Source organism: Labrus mixtus, chromosome 23 (assembly GCF_963584025.1).
Source record: "Labrus mixtus chromosome 23, fLabMix1.1, whole genome shotgun sequence".
NCBI classification, from domain to species: Eukaryota; Metazoa; Chordata; class Actinopteri; order Labriformes; family Labridae; genus Labrus; species Labrus mixtus.
The window spans coordinates 19,908,205-19,929,295 of NC_083634.1; the positions used below are offsets into that span (position 1 = coordinate 19,908,205).

At 43.6% G+C, this 21,091-nt stretch overlaps 1 protein-coding gene across 2 annotated transcripts; it reads left to right on the top strand.

The window, feature by feature from the left end:
* Positions 1-490: 490 nt before the first annotated feature.
* On the top strand, positions 491-20,641 carry LOC132958993 (SH3 domain-containing protein 19-like). 2 transcript variants are annotated; one of them, XM_061032083.1, is made up of 17 exons: positions 491-984; positions 7,017-7,053; positions 9,350-9,390; positions 9,676-9,763; positions 11,131-11,266; positions 11,533-11,698; positions 11,782-12,966; positions 14,093-14,164; positions 15,024-15,267; positions 15,350-15,641; positions 15,748-15,942; positions 16,051-16,109; positions 16,198-16,430; positions 16,799-16,824; positions 17,310-17,490; positions 17,711-17,799; positions 17,883-20,641. In XM_061032083.1, the coding sequence occupies exons 1-17, from the start codon at positions 894-896 to the stop codon at positions 17,988-17,990; spliced, it is 3,243 nt and encodes a 1,080-aa protein (XP_060888066.1). In that variant the 5' UTR covers positions 491-893; the 3' UTR covers positions 17,991-20,641. The 2 variants fall into 2 exon arrangements, with proteins under 2 accessions (XP_060888066.1, XP_060888064.1); XM_061032081.1 differs by having other exon boundaries at positions 492-984; positions 15,742-15,942.
* The last annotated feature ends 450 nt before the right edge of the window (positions 20,642-21,091 follow it).

The following is a 21,091-nucleotide window of genomic DNA, read 5'->3' on the forward strand; positions in this document are numbered from 1 at the left end:
AAGATTTAAAGAATCCCCCTAGATGAATCAAACTTAAACTGTGCAATTAAAAATAGATTTATACAAGAAATGTACATAACCCGTGCAGGGATAAAAATATATGTGAAATTTAAACAAGAACCGATAAACAGTTGAGGAAGAAATCTGTAATTAGATCTGAATATAAAAAATAAAAAAGTGTTGACCTGCTGAGGTTGTGTTGTTTATATATGTACAGCAATGTTTAAAAAGCAGATAGTGCAAAATTATCAAAAACAAGACATTAAATAACAGGCAGTGCAAACATTAATATAAAGGTGCTATTTAAGTAATGGAGGTGATCATTAAAGTGTATTGTTTGAATGTATGCCATGAATCCTTTCTCAGAGCATTTGCAATATCGCACATTTAGCAAAGCTGAGCCAAATGATCCGATCACTAAAAAGAGTCCAACTTCTCACCCACTGTTTCTCTCGTGCTCTGCTCTGTGTTCTTTTTTTTTTTTTTCAGTTGGTGACGTCACGCAGCCGGAGCGCGTGCGGCTCTGTTCTGTATCAGGAGCTCGCGACCCGGCGGTTGGGGGAAACAGGGAAGCTCGGACAAACTCTCCAGCCGAAACCCAAACACGACGACTGTTAATTCTGTTAAAATAACGGCGAGTTTGAGACAGTTTCACGCCTAAAATGTTGCTAAACACCGAGCCGAAGGGTTTTTACTGACGCTGGAAGTTGTTTCGGGCGATAAAGTTGACGGTGTTTGGGTGAACTTGTCCCGGGTTGTTGTTGTGGTGGATGTAATCGTCGACGAAACAGGAGGAGGAATAATGATGGTGCTGCTGTCTCTGCTTTGACCCAGCTCCATTTTCTACAGCACAAGAGAAACAGAGCCGGAGAAAAGTGAGAAAAAGAGGAGAAATGGCCGAAGCACGGTCCGAGGAAGAGGAGGAAAACACGATGAGGGACACCCGGGAACAAGTGGTTCGACGACAGCCGAACAGCTCCGGAGGTAAAAGTTCGAAAAAATCGTTGACCGAAGTCGGTTTCGAATCGAATCCACCTGTTGTCGATTAATCATGTCGCTTTCTTTTGGGCAAATGAGCTGTCACACCTGAAATACAAACCCTAAACTGAAGCTGTAGATGGTTAGATAGTGATATACTCCATACTATAATTCAATACACTATTAAAATCAAATTTTAGTGTTTTCTATGGGATCTTATTCCACTTCTGGCCACTTTTGGGAACCTCAAAACTGCTTTAAGGTATCGCTTTAAAATCTCTCATGGAAGCGTAAGCGGAAATATCGGGAATAAAAGTCGTAATGCCAAGAAAAAAAGTAATAATGTCGATAATAAAAGTTGAAATTTACAAATGAAAAGTTACATTTTCCATAATAAAGTTGAATACAATTTCCAGTATCGAGAATACAAGTTGAAATGTCGAGATCAAAATCGTAATGTCAAGACAAAAAGCCAAACTGTTGGAAATACAGTTGAATACAATATCCAGAGTAGAGTTGACATATCGAGAATAAAAGTCTTAATGTCGAGAATGAAGTCTAAATGTTGGGGAAAAAAGTTGAAATACAATTTTAATGAAATTGATATGTTGACCTTTTGACGTCGTTCTCAGAAAAATCTTCCTCCTCTCGTTATTTATTTTTCACACCTGGCCCATTATCCTCATCTGTACTCACAGGACTGCAGCTATTTGTATATAAACTGCAACCAACCTGACTTAAAATACCACTAACTGGTTTCAATGCAGGGATTTGGTGAAGCTTTAAGAGATGGAGTCAATTTAGAGGCTTTATTTTGTGTACTAGTTCATCATTTATGTAATTTGAAGCTAAAAATGTCAGGTCACAGCTTTTCTTGGTAGTTTTTATGGGCTATATAACCAACATTTGAATGGGTTTCTACCCTTTTGTTAGGCAAGATAAGCCGTTTAATTCTGTTCTCTTTGGGATTTGGGGGCAGTATTTACTGCCTCAGACAATAAGTTTGCTCTCGATTTCTAAAGAGTATGCCCCAGTTGTGTTGTGAATGGAGTTTCCTTATCTTAACTGCTTATTCTTCAAACACTAACTCAGTGATGTGGGCTCAAGCAACAGATAAGACATGAAGCATGGAGGGGAAACTAACTGTAAGAGTTTGGGTGTAGCCTGCTTGAGACCCAAAGCCATAAATCTTGTATCAACATGTGAGCATGTCGCCATTTGGGTCAAAGTTTACACATGCAGGCATAAATATGCAGACGCTCACAGAAACGTTCCCAGCTGATTGTTATGGTGCGAGCCTGTGCCAAGACTTACAGCCATTAGTTTAATCTGACTGTCTTTGTCTCTGTGACTCACACTGAGGGAAGCAGAAGTTATAATCTAACAGGACTCTTCTAGGCCTTTCTTTGTAATACTATGTTTGGGAGTGAGACAGGTGCATGGTACACTGTAGCCCTCTGGCTAAGACTAGGTGTGTCTTTGAGGCAATTACAACGTCTTTTGAAGGTGTGAAACTACAGCACAATACCATCCAAGAACTACAAACAAGTCCTTTAACTAAATAAGAAAAAACAGAGTTTAACCTTTAAATATTGTATTTGATATTGTTTATTTTAAAGGTCCAATAAGTGAGATGTGTAGAGAGTGAGATGATAAAGGTATCTTACTATCTGATCATTAAGGAAACATGTTGAAGTGCTGGCTTCTCTAACAACAATGCAGCAGCCAGTATGTCCTCCTTCTAACTTTAGATTCTGCTCCTGAATATTGGAGATGCTTTTGAAAAATGGAGAGAGGTTAGAACACAGAAAGGTTTACAGACCCATGCAGAGCTGGATAAACACTGAAGTTTCAGTGTCCACCACATGGTGACCTGTGTGAGCATGGACTCTAGAGAGGAGGGGGGGGTGGGGGGCAGCTCTCTACTATGTGCTCTATCTGTCTATGTTTTGAATTTGGCTGCAGTACCCATTTTAAACACTAGGGGTCAGAGCTACATATTGCTCCTTTCAAATCATCACATAAAGTTGGATTTATATGACACCATAATAGAATGGGGTCCCTCATTCAGGGTAGGAAGTTACTTTCACTGAATTCTGCAGACACTAGAGCCGTTTTCACATATATACTCCTGAAATATCTAGATAAGTTCAGGGGGACTGCTCTGGATATTCTTCAGTCATTCTGCAAGTGTGAAAGCCCTGTAAGATTGTTATGAATCTCAAGCATGTGATTGTGAAAACCTGAGGTCGACAAGCTTTCTGAATTTAGCTTTTATTGTTTTAAACACCAGTAAAGAGTTGCACAAACAGTTTTCCTCATGCAGAGACTGTTTTGGGGAATTTTGTTTAGATTCAAATCAAGCTGGTGACACACCTCAGGCACAACATGAACTCATTCCCTGCACAGCAAACGTGTTTATGTTTATGTGTTTGTGTGTTTGCGTGCGTCGATCCGACCCTGTGGTTCTGGTTCTGGTCTCTGTGGATTTAAAGCCAATCTGCAATTAATTTTTCTGGCATCTGAACTTTGTGGCTTCCACATGCTTTGGATTGTGCCTCTCCCGAGCTTTGAGAAACGCTGCTTGAGGCCAGTTGTTGCTTTGTTTTATATTTTTCTACCCATGAGGGAGGTTAGAGTTTCAATAATCCGCTAATTGCTCATCAGGAAATTAAATATTCCTCGATGCTTCAGATGGTTTTTGGACATCTCCACCACAAAGTGACCTCATTTGTTTTCGCACACAGACTTACTTTGATTGTGTTGGATGATAAATGTCTCATGTTAGTGTTTAAGCTGTCACTTATGAGTATTTTTAACCGGCGTCTATAATGACAAAAGGATTTGTGTGATGTTGGGCTTGTTTGTGAAGCTGTACACTTTCTGTTTCTGTAGAAGCGTTATGAAGCCAGACGATGGTGGTCCATGTAGAAACAGACACAGATGTTGAGCTGAGGCTGACTTTGAGCCTCCTGACAAACGGCAACAAGATGCCAACCTGTCAGTCGATTCAGCCACGCCCCCTTTGTGTGCAATCTATAACAAAACAAACCCAGTATTCACCTTTTGTTTTTTTACATTTGTTTGCTCTGTTTTGTTCTCCACCAACTCCTGAGAACATTATCTGCCTATTTAGCAGCTTTGTTCAACAACTTGTGTATAAACTTGCCTGTCTGCTGTATTTTTGCTGAGTAGGTAGCTGACAGTTTAATAAAGCTTTACTGGAAACAGATGCCCAAGGCTGACAATTAGTTTGATGAGTGAAATAAAGCAGTGAAGTTATCGGCAATAAAATGAAAACAATGAGCTGAAAGATGCTAAAAACTTTGTATAGTTTTGTTGTCTTCTTTTGTTCACCCTGCTCAACATTGAATCCTTTCCTCCTCACAACCTTTGACCTCCTGTCCTTACCGTGTAAAACATGAAACCCAACAGATGACTAACGCTGCGGGAAATTTTTGCTGCGGCGAGCATTTGCGTGTTTGAACGCAGCTCCAGCTCAGAGCTCGGCCTCCCTGCTGCAGCACAAACATCTGGAAGTGTTGAAGCTCCTGATGACTCCAGCAGAATCCCCCTGCAGCCAATCACAGCAGCACTTCCTGGATTCTGCTCTGCCAATCACGAGGCAGGCCAGAGCAGACAGGCAGCCCAGTCAGAGTTTTGGAGAGTCGGGGGAAGAGAAGAAGAAGACAGGACAGAGAAAAGAGAGAGAATTTTTAAAAGAATAGGAAAGAAAGAACAAGGTGTTTGTGGACTTTGGAGATAATTCTACATATCTGTCAACTTAGAGTTTTACTGGACCCTTCAGGGAGCAGAGCTGACCTGATTTTCAGAGGAAAGGAGGTAGGAAATGGAAAAAAAATGCACACACATACAGAAAAACAGTCCAGCTCTGTTCCAGATCTGAAGAAACTTCTTTCTCTTCCCTCGTTCGTCTTTTTATTTTATTTGTTCCAACTGTAAACGTGTTGACAGGAGGCTCAGGTCAGGGGAGGACCATTACATTTAATCTAAGTCAACTTCTTGTGTTTTTGTTGTTCTCTTTGATATTGTTGATCAGTGCTCATCAATGCTGTTTCAAAACTGTCTGTCAGTGAAGTCAGGGACTGCCAATCCTCTCCTTTGGGCTTCGTTTTATTAAGTTTGGGGCTTTTTCTTCTTCTTCAGGGACTTTGTGGGTCATTTTTGCTTTTATTAGTTTAGGACAGCTGGAGAGAGACAGGAAGTGTTGGGAGGAGCGAGTGGGCGGATGACATGCATCAAAGGGCCAAGGTCAAATTTGATCCCATGGTCACTGCGACGAGGACTACAGCCTCTTTACAAGGGGCGTGCAACAAAACCGCTAGGCTATCGGCAGCACTTTCTTCAGTTTATTTTAAAGGTCACATATTCTCCTCCTCTTCTTCAGTTTAAATAAGTCTCAGATCTCCTCAGAACATGTGTGTGAAGTTTCTTGTTCTAAATCCACTCTGATCCTGTATTTGATCATGCCTATAAACCCCTCTATTTCAGCCCTGCTCAGAACAGGCTGTTTCTGTGTCTGTACCTTTAAATATGTAAATGACCTGTGTCTGACCACACCCCCTCTCTGGAAGGGCTCGGGTGTACCCGGTGTCTTTCTCGCTCCATGTCCTATTGTTTACGGTGAGAAGGCAGACTCAGAGGGCAGAACAAACACCTAGCTGTGGGAGTGTCACCCACCTGGGGGAGGGGCTACTGCCCTTTGTGATGTCATGAAGGGAAAATCTCCAAACGGCCTGTTTGAGCACACATTTTCTGAAAAGTGGAGCAGGAAAAAGACGGAGAGGATGGACTTTTCTCACCATTGGGGGGTTTGTAGACGGACTAGAGACACATGTTAGAGTTAGAGAAACATGGTGAAGTGGATTTTGGATAACGTGACCTTTTAAAGGAGTTGGAAATGCATGGGAATGCATCATTTCTTGTGGCAGAGGAAGACATAATGATGGTTTGAGGCAAAAAATAAAAAAAAAAGGACCAATCAGGAGAAGAGAGGAACAAGGTTCAGAGTGCCCCTCAGTTACCTGGGTATAAGGACTCCTGACTTAATAATATGTGTTTGCATATACCCATGAAAACTCTATATATACACCATGTATGCAAACACACAACAAAGGAATACACACTGAGATATTAATAACCAAGAGGGAGACAATAAAACCAATGAAAAGCCAGCTCTCTAAGAAAATAATGGTCCCTCTTTAACCAAAGAACTACATTTGGGTCCTGACCTGAAGAAGTAATTACTCTGACTTAGAGAAGAAGGAACCGGAAGTCCAAAAAAGGCCAACTTCTTCTTCAGTTATGGACTCGTTCCTGCGTTCCACCATTCCAGCTTATAATGTTACCGCTCGAGGCCAAAAATGAAAACCACCAAACTGACTGTAACTGAAGCTCAGAGCGTCAGTTCAACTCAAACTTTGGCTGCTCCAAGGCTCTCTTCTCTGGTCGTGATTGGTAAACCACTTTCGAGCTGGGCGGCGGTATCCTTCAGGGCTTTAAAACCGCGATTATGTGACGACATACAGGATGGAATGGATGACATCTTTCAGCCATTGGCGATGGAAATGGCGTTGTCAATCCACCCAACCCTGATAGATAAAACATTTACGTTCTGCTTTCAGTAGTTCTATGATTAACGTTACATTCTCTTTTGTATTCTTGTTGGATTTCACAGATCAAATAAAGACTTTGACGTACATAAAATCTGAAGTTTAGACGCTTATTTTGGGCTTTTTATGCCTTGAATTAGAGACAAACCAGTGGATAGAAACAGAAAACAGAGAGAGGGGGGGGACGCCATGTGGAAAAGAAGCTAGATGTTGGACCCTAAACCTGACTGTCCGCCTGAAGCACCATACTGTAGCCTCCGAGCACAGGGCGCGGCGAGCACCAACCACTAAGCTTCCGGCGCCCCACTTTACAGATTCTTGACGTGTTTTGACACCATATGCTTTATTTTCCGTTGTAAAGACTTTTAAATTATTTCTTCCTCTTCGTATTTTTTGTCTCTCCAGGTCGTCCTGACAGACGTAAACCAGAGCATCGCCACAGGTAAGACTTAATTGCTCTTCCTCTTCTTCCCCTTGTCTCACCTGATTTAAAGTCAAACAACGATGGGTTTCTGTTGCCAAGAACTGGTGCATGTAATGTGACCCACATGCAGAGCGAGATCACACCTCGAGTCCAGGTGATTGAGAAACCTCTTTGAAATACTTCAGCTGTAAAACAAATGAAAATAAAAGAAGCTGCTGATCATCGTGGGACTGTTTTTCTGCAGCTGCCTTACAGACTTGCAAGAACTACTTTGGTCTCTAGGTCTGACACACTCCTGAAAGTATTTGGGCTTTTGGCCGGTAGGCATGGCAACCAGTCGGAGAAGGCACAGAGTTTAAAGACTGTGTGTGTGTGTGTTTACAAGGGAAACAGAGCCTCAGTTTGAGTGTGTTTAATTTAAAAAAAGATGGGAACATGAGACACAAAACTGACTGTTAGAAGATTGTGAAATATTTAAAAGCTCCTGATGAGTGAATAAACAGCAGACGGGGCTTATTATTCTGCAGAAACAGGGAGGAGACGGGTAGGAAAATCCCTTTTTAAGGCTGAAGTTTGGGGCGTGAAAGTAAATAAAGTGAGTTTTGCAAAACCATGTAGTAAGAATACTTTCATATATTTCTGCCTCACTCAATCTTACATACTCCCCATCAAGGTTGGATGTTTATTATAAGCTCTAGTTTACTAAAAAACGTACCTCTGTGATTTACATCAGTTGCACACACCCCGAAATGACGTAATGGGTCAAGAGTGACTCTGGAAAGTTTTTGAAACACTGAGAAAGTAGATCAGAAAATAGTTCTAGAGTTTACAAAGTAGACTTTAATAATGGCCGTCAAGTTAGGTTAACACCTCCAGCAGTGCAAACTTTATCCATTAATAAACAGGAAGGATTGGAAAGTAGAGCGTAAGAGGAGGTTTTTCCATCAGTGTTGGAAGTAAAGTTCGGTGTGTGTGTGTTTGGGCAGTGTCAGGGGTGAGTCATGTGTGTGTGTTCATGGTTAGCAGCTCTGTGGCACAAAGAGAAAGAGAGTCAGTGAGAGACAAAGACGCAGAGTAGAAACAGACTTTAAAGAAAAGACAGAGGAAAAGAAAGACGTCTGACCTCCTTCTGTCGTCTGGGTGAGTCTGGCTCTGTTGATTCCTAACCTGCCCGGTAACCGCTGTGAACTTTGGCTCAATTTCAGGCTCCTCACTCATCCTGGAGCTTCTGACATATTTGGAGATTTTGCGATAAGATGAAGTCTCCTGCCCTGGAGACAGTTTTCCAAAAATCTCTATTCGTCTGGAATTTAGCAAAAACATTCCCTCAGCAGTTTCTTTTTTGCAGATTCTTAAAAAACATTTAATGAGCCACAGAGGGAGAAAGTGTGCAGCTGCAACTTCAGACATACTTGTGTTTGCTCACACCATGGTGTAAGAGGTGTTTTGTCCCCTAATTGACACAGAAATGTGAAGAGACTCTGCGATGTGGCGTTCGATATGACTCAGAAATCCTGTTAGTGTGTCATTGCTTCAATGAGGACAGCAACCGAGCATCACTATGGTTTCCTGCTCTGTAGAAAGGGTTGTTATCATTTTAAATATTTATGTTTTTCACTGACAATTCTCAGAACTACATTCATATGAAACTATCTGTCTATTCTTTTATGTATAACGATGTGTCGTCTGCATATAAAGATATCTGCTGAATCCTCTGATAAAAACATGTTATGTCTTTTTGCCTTTTTTTAATCCCCGTCTCCAAAGGATTATCTATCTATCTATATATGTATGTATTTGGACTTATTTTTGAGGTAGTTCCTGGTCATGTTTTTGATGCTTGTGCAGAAAATTCAAGTCCTTCTCTGGTTCACAGACTTTCATATGAACAGATTCAGATCGAGCCAACCGCAGCGGTTTGTCTCAAGATCTAAGTGCTGTCTTGGCTTTTTAGTTAACTAAACTTCCTGACAATGGTGAACCCATATTGTTTTTGTGATTTATACAAATGTGCTGCAAAAACATCTTGATTTTTCCAATATGGCTTCCAGTAGAGTCGATTTTGGAGCAAAAATGAGAACAAACCTTTTCAAACTGGATTGTACCTTGATTTTGCAAATCTGGTCAAATTGGTGCCGATCTAATAACGGCATTGGGTCCGATATTGACGAACATAATCATGATCTGAACTCTGCTATGGCACTGGAAATGGGAGAGAAAGCTAAACATGGGGAGAGTAAAGGGGGAGGAGGAGGAGGTGCCAATAGAGGTGAAATAAAGTGACTCATGTTTTCCCTGTTTTCTCTCTCTGCAGTCAGGGGCCTCTGTCGTCCATCAGAGCAGCCATCAAAAGAAGTGAGTAACTGTTCTCACCTCCTCTTCTTTGTCGAGTGATTTGAATACAGTGATCTCCAAAGTGGATAATTTAAGTGCGAAGTGCAAGCAGCCACAGAGCTTAGAAAGCGTATTTGTCACCGCTGACTGAGAGTGAGACTTCTGTTTGTTGATGTATAAAAAGCCATCAGTCCAAAAACAGACGGGGTAATTTATTTAACCGAGCTTTTGGCCATTTTAACGTTGGCCTGGAAAAGTGGCATGTTTTTTCAAAATCTACACTCGTTCTCTGTTTTTGTCCCACAGCATCCACCAGATCAACCTCTCTGTCAGAATCATCCAGAGACAGAGACAGAGACAGAGAGAGAGATCGAGACAGAGAGAGAGACAGGAGGTGAGACACTGCTGCAACATTATTATTATTACTAATAAGCTTTGTCAAGATTTTTCATTTTTATAAACCTTTATTTACAACACAACACATGAACAACAGAACCGGGGGAAGCTTACGTTTTGTGATCGTCGAAACATAAAACTAAGAGAAACACTAAGAGGGAGAGGGCAGGGTGTGTTTACTCTGTTTTTAATTCATATATCAAGTCAGGGGGGAAAAAAGGACATTATTTTTAGTCAACAAGATACCATGTCCACTTTTGTTTACATTAAATATGATTCATGTCAGGATTTGACCAGATACATCAACACACTTCGTGATGATGACACTGATGTTTTCACACAAGTTATTTAAACCAATCTTTAATCATTTGCCAATGTGTGACTGTGCGTAACAGGATAATCATTTTGTCACAACTTTGAAAGTATTAAGTACACTACACTAAACATTTTCATTACTTTATTTTACGGTATCAATAATGAGCCGGAAACCAACCGCCTGTTGAGAATCCCAAAGGACCGATGTTTTAAAAAATATTATTCACCAGAAACACAACTTGATCAGAGTGGAGTTCAGCTCTCTATTACCCGCTGACGAGAACAACCGCTCAGAGCGTGCAGACGTTCCTGGAACATGAATATTTGCGAGCCAGCTTGGAGAGTTGCAGGTTTGTAGCGAGAGAAGAGTCTCCCTCATGTTAAGTTAGCATCTCATGAATCGCGCCCCCGTTGCTTCTGCCTCCATATCACTGTCTTCTTCTATTGGGGTCGAGATTGCCTGCAATGGTCAAGTTACACAGATGGCGCCCTCTGCTGGATCAAACTGTAAACTACTTCAGATGGCCTGATGCGCCAATAGACTGATTTTTAATTTGAAGGGATCATTACAGTTCTAATGTGAACTTTCTCCCGCAGTTTTGAATGAATGTTCAGCTTTAGAATAGAGGAATTGACTCGGATGTTTTATCGATTTATCGTGTTTTTACTCAAAAATGTCCAAAATGTCCTCCAGTTTAAGTTGAATGTATGATGTAGATCCCTGACTGACTGTAGATACTTTTGTATGTATCTTCATTATATTTGACACGATGCAGGAACTTTTTCTCTGCATGTTTTGTATGTACTCTTAATGACTTAAAGCTTTGATAATGAATTAAAACTAAAAGTTGTTTATGAAGTAGAATAAACAAGAAGATTTGCTTTAAAAACTCCACATCCAAGTTTTATTCTCGACATATTCTTCTTTTGAAGGAACAGATCTCACATGAATCTCTTCAGGATAAAAAAAAAAGAAGAAGCATGTCCTGTGTGCGTCAATACCTGTATGCCTCTGTTGCTGACCTCCTGTCATCCTGACCTTGTTGCTAGGCGACCAGAGATAACCATCCTGTCGGCGGAGCCACTGGCCTCCACATCCTGGTTCCCCGGGGCTTCAGGAGGGTTCCCGCCTCCCCCTCCTCCTGCCGCACAGATCTGGGGATCGACTATCCCTCCGGCCATACAGGTACCTCCGTCAGACGATACAAACGACGATACAACTTTTGGTTTCTCAAAATCTCAAAAACTCCTAAAGAAAATGGTTAATAATAACTCTTATTGCCTGTTGGTGGCGACACTGAAGGCTGGCTTAAACTACTGTTAGTCTTTATTTTTGCTAAAATGGTCTGTTTTGATTCAGCAGATATGAGAAGCATCTAATTGTCACATTTCAGAATCTAGATTTAATAATTCAGCTTGAAAAATGACCGTTGTTTACTTTCTCCTCCTCAGCCTCCTCCGTCCTATGAGGAGGTGATCAGAGAGAAGACACAGGAGCAGGTTCTCCTCCCCTCTTCTTCCTCCTGCCTCCCCTCTTCATCCCCGCGTCCAGCTTCTTCAATAACCATCGCCACGCAGACTGATCCAGGACCCGCCCCCGATCAACAAGACGCCAACGGTGAGAGGAAGAAAGATTTTTTAAAGATTTTAAGATGTAATGTTTCATTTTTGTCAATGAAAAAAATTATAATTTGTTTGCAGTGAGGAGACCCGTCAGACCTCCACGACCACGTCTCAGCCTCCCTCTGAAACCGTCCAACGTTGATGACATCACCCCCACCTCCAGCCAATCGCAGCTCACCTCCGTTAACAGTGACAACACACTTTGCTGCGACTTCCTCACTGAGCTGTGTTCACCTTTGACTTCAAACTCCGGAGCTCAGACTGACCTTTGGGAACGGTCTTTTGCTGCCGTTGACGTGGCGACCACTCCATCTACTTCCTCACAAGTCCCGTTGGATCGTCCCAGGCCCCGCCCACGCTCCCGGCTCAGCGCTCCGCATATCAGCAACGAGGTCAAAGTGCAAACGTTGGTGAAGCTGCGCGAGGACGGTTTAGCCACGCTAGCTGCTCGCTCAGGAGCTAACAGCGCTAACCAAGACGTGGTTCAGGGGAAGTACCTTCAGGAGCTGCTCGAGGCCTTCAGCGCCGACGACTGGGGCTTCCCCGATCGCCATAGCAGCGGCAGCAGCAGTGGGAACAGCCAATCGGAGAGCGAGGAGGGAGAAGAGGACATGGCGACGTTGAGAGCGAGGATACAAGCGTTCGAGCAGCAGGTGGCTGATGGGAGCTGTGGAGGCACAAACTCCACGCCGCTGGAGTGCGCTGTCACAAAGAAACCTGAACCCAGGCCACGCCCTCGCCTCCAACCAACCAAATCCGCCCCTCCCACCATCGCCCCGAAGCCTAAGAACTTTTCACAAGCCACCAAACCGTCCACGAAAGTGTTCTGGGAAGATCCCAGTTTGACCACAGACTCATGTAGCACAGAGTCTTCAAAATCAACTGAAACCCCGACCACAGACTTCAACCCTGCTGCCCAACCTTCAACTTCTTGTACCCCAAAACCTGCCCCGTCTTTGGTCCCCCAACCCTGCAGAAACACAGAAAAACCCTTAATAACACCTAAACCACAGTCCACTCCAGAAACCCTCACATCTGGAACCCCCGTCCCCGTCCCGGCCCCAAGACCCCCTCCACCAAAAATCACCCCCTCAGACCAACAGACCAAACCTCCACCCAGACCTACAGTCGCTCCCCGGGCCAGCACGGGAGCTCTGACCCAGGATAAGACCACCCCCACTCTGCCCCCGAGACCCTCAGCGGAGGTGAGCAGTGGAGCTCAGACAGAAACTGAGGAGACGCAGGACTCTACGAACCAAACTGGTGAGTCTAAACCTGCCCTGTGGCATTCTTCAGTCTGTGATACTGACTCCTACAGGCAGCAAGGAGGAACTGCACCGACCTTACATTTCCTCAAGGGGTCAGTAAAGTGTATCGTGGTGTATCATGTAAAATGTATCGAGCCTGCAGCCTCTGGCAGCACAGCCAGAATATCTGATTTAAAATTAAGACCGCCTCTGATAAGGTAGTTAGCCAGTCATGATTCAGGGTTGGCCAATCAGATTTCAAGGGGAGGGGGGGCTGCCATTACACAAAGACACACAATAGCCCTCAAGTGTCTATCATCTGCCAGAAACAACCCTGCCCTGCGGTAACCATCATGGAAGCATAACAAACAATCAACACCCCCCCCCCCCCCCTGTCATTCATCCTGCAACTCAACCCTCCATAACCCAGTAGTTTCCTCACAACCACTGCTGCCTGAACATATCTCACACATCATGCACACCCAGAATTATTGACATCATACATTTTACATCTAACACAAGTTTCCTTTTTTTGTCTGAATTTTTCATTTTGTTTTGTTTACTTTCGGTCTGTCTCCTGTAACCTCTGATTCCTCTCCACCGCTGACCCCCCCAACCTCTGGATCAAAAAGAGCACAAGCCCCGAACTATCCCACCAGCCTCCTGATCATTTAGCCTTAACACACAGGAATGTGAGTCAGCATGTCGACACTCTGCGGGCTGAAACATCACTTCAAAGATGATATCAGCGAGAAGTGTCGATGTCGACAGTTTTAAAACTCCCTCCTCTGTTTACCCTGAAACCGCTCTCTGTGACGTCAGTGAGTTTCTGAAGCCTCCATGCTGACAGTCGAAACAGAGTTTCATTGTAAACTGAGACTCAACAAACAAACAAACATCCCACAGCGATCGTGGCAGGGGGAAGTGACTCTTCCTCTTCGTCTCTATGGCGACAGATACCATAAAGACTCCACACGGCCGTTTTGGACGCCCCTCGGTTTGCCAGACAATCGACCTGCAGTTATAAAGCGACCTGATCAAGCGTCTTTTATTTAGTCCGGTCCAAAATCTAACGACATCCATCGCCCTGCTGCTTCATTTATTTTTCATGACGTGTAATTTTGGTGTCTGCGTTGTTTCAGTGAAAGTAGAAAGTGTACGTCCAGGCGTCCCGGCCAAACCAGCAGCTCTGACATCACTGCGCAGATCCAGCGGTAAGTGTGTGTGTGTGTGTGTGTGTGTGTGTGTGTGTGTGTGTGTGTGTGTGTGTGTGTGTGTGTGTGTGTGTGTGTGTGTGTGTGTGTGTGTGTGTGTGTGTGTGTCTGTGTGTCTCTGTGTGTGTGTCTCTGTGTGTGTGTGTGTGTGTGTGAGTGAACACTAAGCTCGATTTAGCTTTAACACAATGGAATGTTTGAGAGCTTAGAGACACAAATCTTGCCCGCTCATTATGTTGCAGGAAATATGCAAACATGAGGAGAGCTTTGATGTTGTGTGTGTTTGTGTGTATGTGTGTGTGTGTGTGTGTGTGTGTGTCTGTGTGTGTGTGTGTGTGTGTGTGTGTGTGTGTGTCTGTTTGTAACAGAAAGGGGAGGGTTGATTTATTCAATCCGAACCTTGTGAAAGACAAATGCTTTGATTGTGTGAGAGGAGAAAAAAGCCCTCACTGTTATGAGCGCTGTGTGAGTGTGATGCACACATACTGTAAGTGTGTGTGTGTGTGTGTGTGTGTGTGTGTGTGTGTTTCAGTCATGTGACCTCTGAAAGTCAGAATATTCTCATGTAATGTATGTAACCAGCTCAGCTCTGACATAAATGACTGTAATAAAAGAGCACATTAAAGACATTTTTTCTTCTGGATTATACAATTTAAAAAGTCTAAAACTTGAGTTACCCAACTGTTACCCAACATTCAGAGAAACCAGATTTTTCCTTTTGGTAATGTGTTCAACCTTTAACCTTTTGACCTGGTTTTAAGATTTCAGTAAGATCTGTAGTGACTGAACTGATAAAGTGACCTTGTTGCAACGAGAGTGTTATTAATTAAACCATCCATCTTCTGTGCTTCACCTGCAGCCCCAAATCTGGCCCCCAAACCCACCGGTGCCTCCCCAACAACACCAGATGCAAACCCAGTCCCACCCAAACCGTCAGCTGCTGCTCCAGCCACGGCCCCCAAACCTCTGGGACCAACTCCAGGCCTCAAACCTGCAACCACAGCTCCAGCTCCAGCTCTAAGGAAAGGCCCGGTAATCCCCAACAAACCAGAAACTACCAACACGGCAAACCCAAACTCCTCAGATCCTGCTCTTCCACCGAGGTAAAAAAGAAATGAATGTGTATCAGTTCACTCTAAACTTTCCAAAAAGTGTGCACATGTAAATAAAACACACTTTTTTCAGGCCTACAGGTGTGAAACTCCTCCCCCTACGTCCTCCACCAATGAAATCCACCCCTGGGCGACCGCCTCCTCCAGCTATCACGTCGACTTCCTCGTCCACTCTGTTGACTCCGCCCACATCCAAATCTGTCCCCGCCCTCTCGGTTTCGACAGCCAGCCAGTCTTCTTCTTCTCAAACCATGCCCAGCCCTTCTTCTGTGTCAGCCAATCAGATTCAGTCAAAGGTTTCTAAGAAAGGACCGCCCCTTCCGCCCCGCCCTAAACCTGGACACCCCCTCTATAACAGCAACACTGTAAGGACACACACACACACACACACACACACACACACACACACACACACACTCTGTAAAGGCTGCAGTAGATTTGAGTTCTCAGGTTGAACTTTCTCAGAAACAGGAAGTCCTGATCGTCCTGGATGACCCGAGCCCTTCAGAGCCTCCACCAGGGGAAGGGAGGAGCCAAACTGCAGTCACCCCGCTCATCAACCAATCACAGTGTCTCCTGGATCTGGACGACCAACCAGAGCTGGCTCCAAAACAGGAGAGCCAATCAAAGCCAGCGCTGGCGGACCTCAGCATGTTGGACTCGGAGGTAACAGCTGGTTGATGTAATCTACCTCTCCAGATTCTCAAATGTCCCCGTGTGAAATCTTTATCATAAAGAGTTTAACTGAAATGTTTTGGTTGTTCCTCCGTCTAGTCGATCCTCCCTGTGGCGCCCACAGAGCAGAAAGAACAGCCGGACGCTCCTCCTGTCAGGTCAGACGCCGCACGTCATGAAAACCAAAACAGAAACCATCGCTCTTATAAACGTCTCGATTCTGAAGAATGTGTTTTGATATTTCAGCGGTCCTCGCTGCATCGCCTTGTTCGACTACGAGGGAGAGGAGGACGACGAGCTCACCTTCTCCCAGGGTGATGTAATCGCCCTCCTGGAGCTCATTGGGCAGGAGTGGGGGCGTGGTCAAATCCACGGACGAATCGGGATTTTTCCGCTGAGTTTTACTGAAGTGGTGGAGCCGCCGCCACAGGAGGAGAAGGAAACGACAAAATCAACATCAGCAGATACAGAGAAAACAGGTGAGCAGACACGTCCTGGGCGTAGCACAGAGAATCACTCCCATGATTCCCTGACAGTCTCGAAATCCTCTTTTTGTTATTGTTTTGATTGGGAGTCTCCTGGTGGCGGAATTTACAAACTATGCAATTAATTATCCCTGTGGTGGCAACAAAAACGAGTAAACTTGAAAAGTTTGTCAATTTTTATAAAAAAAAATATATATATTTATCTTTACCTTTTGACCAAACACAAACATCTAACACTTCTGTCATCTTGTTAAAATCATCCAATGAACGAAAGACGGTGATTTTTTATATTTTAAAGGATATGTTTGTGATTCTGTTGTTGGGATCTGAGTTTAATGTGAGTTTCTTTTTTGTTTTTGCAGAATCAAAGATCTCAGAGGAGCCAGAGGTGAGTTTTTCAATGTGGTCTCACAGTTTGGATATTTTACTAAAGAGCCCGACCGACATATCTGTGTGTGTGTGTGTGTGTGTGTGTGTGTGTGTGTGTGTGTGTGTGTGTGTGTGTGTGTGTGTGTGTGTGTGTGTGTGTGTGTGTGTGTGTGTGTGTGTGTGTGTGTGTGTGTGTGTGTGTGTGTGTGTGTGTGTGTGTGTGTGTGTGTGTGTGTGTGTGTGTGTGTGTGTGTGTGTGTGTGTGTGTGTGTGTGTGTGTGTGTGTGTGTGTGTGTGTGTGTGTGTGTGTGTGTGTGTGTGTGTGTGTGTGTGTGTGTGTGTGTGTGTGTGTGTGTGTGTGTGTGTGTGTGTGTGTGTGTGTGTGTGTGTGTGTGTGTGTGTGTGTGTGTGTGTGTGTGTGTGTGTGTGTGTGTGTGTGTGTGTGTGTGTGTGTGTGTGTGTGTGTGTGTGTGTGTGTGTGTGTGTGTGTGTGTGTGTGTGAAGGTCAAAGTCAAAGAGTGGGCCGTGGCTCTGTTCGACTTCCCCGGCCAGACTGCAGAGGATCTGTCCTTCCACAAGGGGGCGCTTATCGAGGTTACAGAGCACGTCGACGCTGAGTGGAAGAGAGGACGAGTGGAGGGGAGGGAGGGGCTTTACCCTGCTGCTTTCACACACACCTGCCCGGGTAACACAGGTTCATTCACTGCTGGACTTTTCTGTCTTTCTGTCGTTGTGTTTTTTTGTTTTCTTGAAGCAGAACTCACTTTTTAAAATTTAATTTTTACAGATCGATCGAGAACTAAAAATATCTTTGAAAGTGGAAATAAAAAGGAAGACTTGAAACCGTATCCTCCCAGAGCTCTGCTGCTTCGTCTTTAACCACAGCTCTTATTTCTTCTTTCCAGCTCAGCCAATCACAGACCAGCAGCCAGCACTGAGGGGCGTGGCCAAGTTTGACTTCACAGCGGAGAGCGAGGACGAGCTCACACTGAAGGTGTGTGTGAACACAAAACATTTCAAGAATATTGAGTGAAATATAAATATCATGAGCTGAAATTCTCCGTCCTCCTCCTGCAGGTCGGTGACATCATCACGCAGGTGGAGTTGGTGGATGAGCAGTGGATTCTGGGAGCTGCAGGCGGGAAGCGTGGGATTGTGCCTAAAAACTACATTTCACTTCTCTGATGAGGAAATCCAAGTAAAAACAACGTTTGTTTGTGTTTTTTATGGATTTTTGCCGCCACTCTCATCTGGTCGGTTTCATCTGAACTGGAAACGTTTGCACACCTGTCTCATCTTGGCGGAGAGTTTCTTTTATGCGAGTGCTGTGAACACCTGGATATCACACCTCACCTGTTCCATCGTTTCACACCTTTAAACGGATGTTTTTAAAGACAGTAAAAGCAGCTCGGTCTGAATTAGTTTCCTCGAGTTTGGTGACTTAAATTGGAGGAACAACTCTGTGTATTATCACCATGGCGACCAAAAGTGGGAGGGACCTCTGCTTCCTTAACGACTGAGAAAAACTGAAGCAAAGAAGCCATCGATTTTCATCTTCCTGTCGTGTTGTCGTGGATCCTTTTCCTCCGTGCTCAGGGGGGCGTTTTTGGACTTTGATCTGATCGACCAATGAACCGTCTCCAAATGTTTGAACCCTGAAGCTCCTGCAGCTCTGCACCGCTGTGAGCTGTTCTTAGAGATTTGGAGTCAATGAGAATGACAGGAAGGGAGCACATTCAGGTGTGCAGAGATTTTCTTTAACGTGGTTCTTAAAAATTCAAATATCCCGATTAAGATCTGAGAGACGGAGGACTCAGACTCGTCTCTTCTTCGTGTCTGAGTCCTGACTTGTGCTCAACGTGGACTGTTTTTAAAGTGTAATAATGTGTCTTTGAACTGGAATAAGAAACCAATCCGCTTAAATGAGGCTTAAAATCTTTTAAGGCAGCAAACATAAGGAGCATATTTCGCCTCCTGAACCAGAGGAGATAAGTACAGCTGAGTATCCGAGTAAAAATGCTTTCGATAGCGAGACCTTCAAATATCGGTCTCGAGAACTCAAGACTGATTTCGAGTACTTCAACACTAAGAAGACAGCATGCAAACCTGCATCGTATTTTTTGACTCATCGATTCGAAACGTCCGTTATTAGTTTCAGTTTTAAAGTATCGCGAGGTTTTGAAACATAACTTCTAAAGACGCTCGTTTGCTCCTCTGGTCCTGTTGTCTCCTCCTTAAAATCAACAAAACATCATAGGACATTATTCTCTAAATCTGTTGAAATGTTTTCTTAAATGTGGCCGTGATACTCTGACGTAGACTAGATCATAAAACAGGCATCATGTGGAGCTTTCGAGCTGAAAGGAGACGCAGATATGAGTTACGACTTCAGCTGTTTGACAGACAGAAATGTTTTTAACGTGTAGCGTCACTTTAGAGAGGGAGAGAAGACGATAGGACATCGTCAGTGTCACAATGTTGTGCTTTATTTAAGGTTTCTTATTGGTGCTTTTTATGCCTTTCTTTCCTTGTTGCATGTTTTTCACTGAGAAACTCGTTAAAAAAAGGCTTTTATTTAATTTCCCACATTCCCTAAACTGGACCTTTTTTCATGAATAACACTAACTCACAGTTTCCACATACTTCACAGTTTCAAAATAAAACACAATATACAGATTCACGATCGTATTTACCATCACTTTATCCATATTACGCGTTTCCTGCAGCTTTAAAGGTCACATATTCAAAATCCTCTTCACCATGTTACACTAATGTGTCTAGTCTGTCTACAAACCCCCCAATTATGAGAAAAGTCCATCCTCTCCGTCTTTTACCTGCTCCACTTTTCAGAAAATGTGTGCTCAAACAGGCTGTTTGGAGATTTTCCCTTCATGACATCACAAAGGGCAGTAGCCCCTCCCCCAGGTGGGTGACACTCCCACAGCTAGGTGTTTGTTCTGCCCTCTGAGTCTGCCTTCTCACCGTAAACAATAGGTCATGGAGCGAGAAAGACACCGAGTACACCCAAGTCCTTCCAGAGAGGGGGGCGTGGTCAGACACAGCTAATTTACATATTTAAAGGTACAGACACAGAAACAGCCTGTTCTGAGCAGGGCTGAAATAGAGGAGTTTATAGACATGATCAAAAACAGGATCAGAGTGGATGTAGAACAAGAAACTTCACACACATGTTTTGAGGAGCTCTGAGACTTATTTACAATGTTTGATAAGGGGGAGAATATGTCACCTTTTAAAGGTCGGTTTTTTTTTACCTTACCAGACTGTTAAGATTTTTAGTTGAAAAACTTCAGCTGTAGTTTTTAAATGTTTTGTTTGTCCATCTTTTTTTTTTTACTGGTCTGTTCTCATCTTTCCTTTTTGAAATCATCTCACGCGACAAGACTGAATATACGAGTCGTAAACTGTAAGTGTCTTTATTAAAGGGTAAATCATGTTTTCTCTGAACGTGCTGTCAGCAGATTAGAGCAGATGATGATCAATAAATCATTAAATTTACGTTCTTCACAGTGTTTTGGACGAATGGAGGGTTTTTTCTCGCTGTAGCAGGTCAGGGGGGAGGGGGTTCTTATTTGGACACGATTGTTACATCATCACTGGTTAATTTGTTGGCAGCTCGTCAAAGACAAAACGTCTCCTGTTGCATATGAATCCTTCTAGACAGATCATGGACGTTTGGACCGACTGTAACACTAAATGTTTGTGTTTGAGAAAGCCATGAAAGAGTTTATTCATTTCTTTGTTAGAGAGATTTTATGTAACCAAACATTCCGACTTTTAATACAAATAAAACTTTGAGACATTTCTGGACAAGAGGATCTTTTATTGTTGTCAAATATTTAAAATCTGCTTTTTTCTTTTTCTTCGTTGTTTTTGTTTCCTTGAGATATCTACTGAAATAAGTTCTGCTCCTGAATGCTCTGGATTTGTTTGAGGGGGCGTGTGGAGATTTGCACCCCCAGAAGGCCGTTTTGGACGCCCCTCGGTTTGCCAGATGAGAGCAGTTATCAGGTCAACAGGTGTTGCAGCGATGGAAGCGGGCAAGAGAAGTGGTTCAGATAGAAGTGATTGTACCCGACCTAAAAAGCCTCTGCATGTTTCTAATAAGCTCCACGAGCAGAAACATGCTCAAACTAGGATCAATATTGGAGATGCTTTTGAAAAATGGAGAGAGGTTAGAACACAGAAAGGTTTACAGACCCATGCAGAGCTGGATAAACACTGAAGCTTCAGTGTCCACCACATGGTGACCTGTGTGAGCATCGACT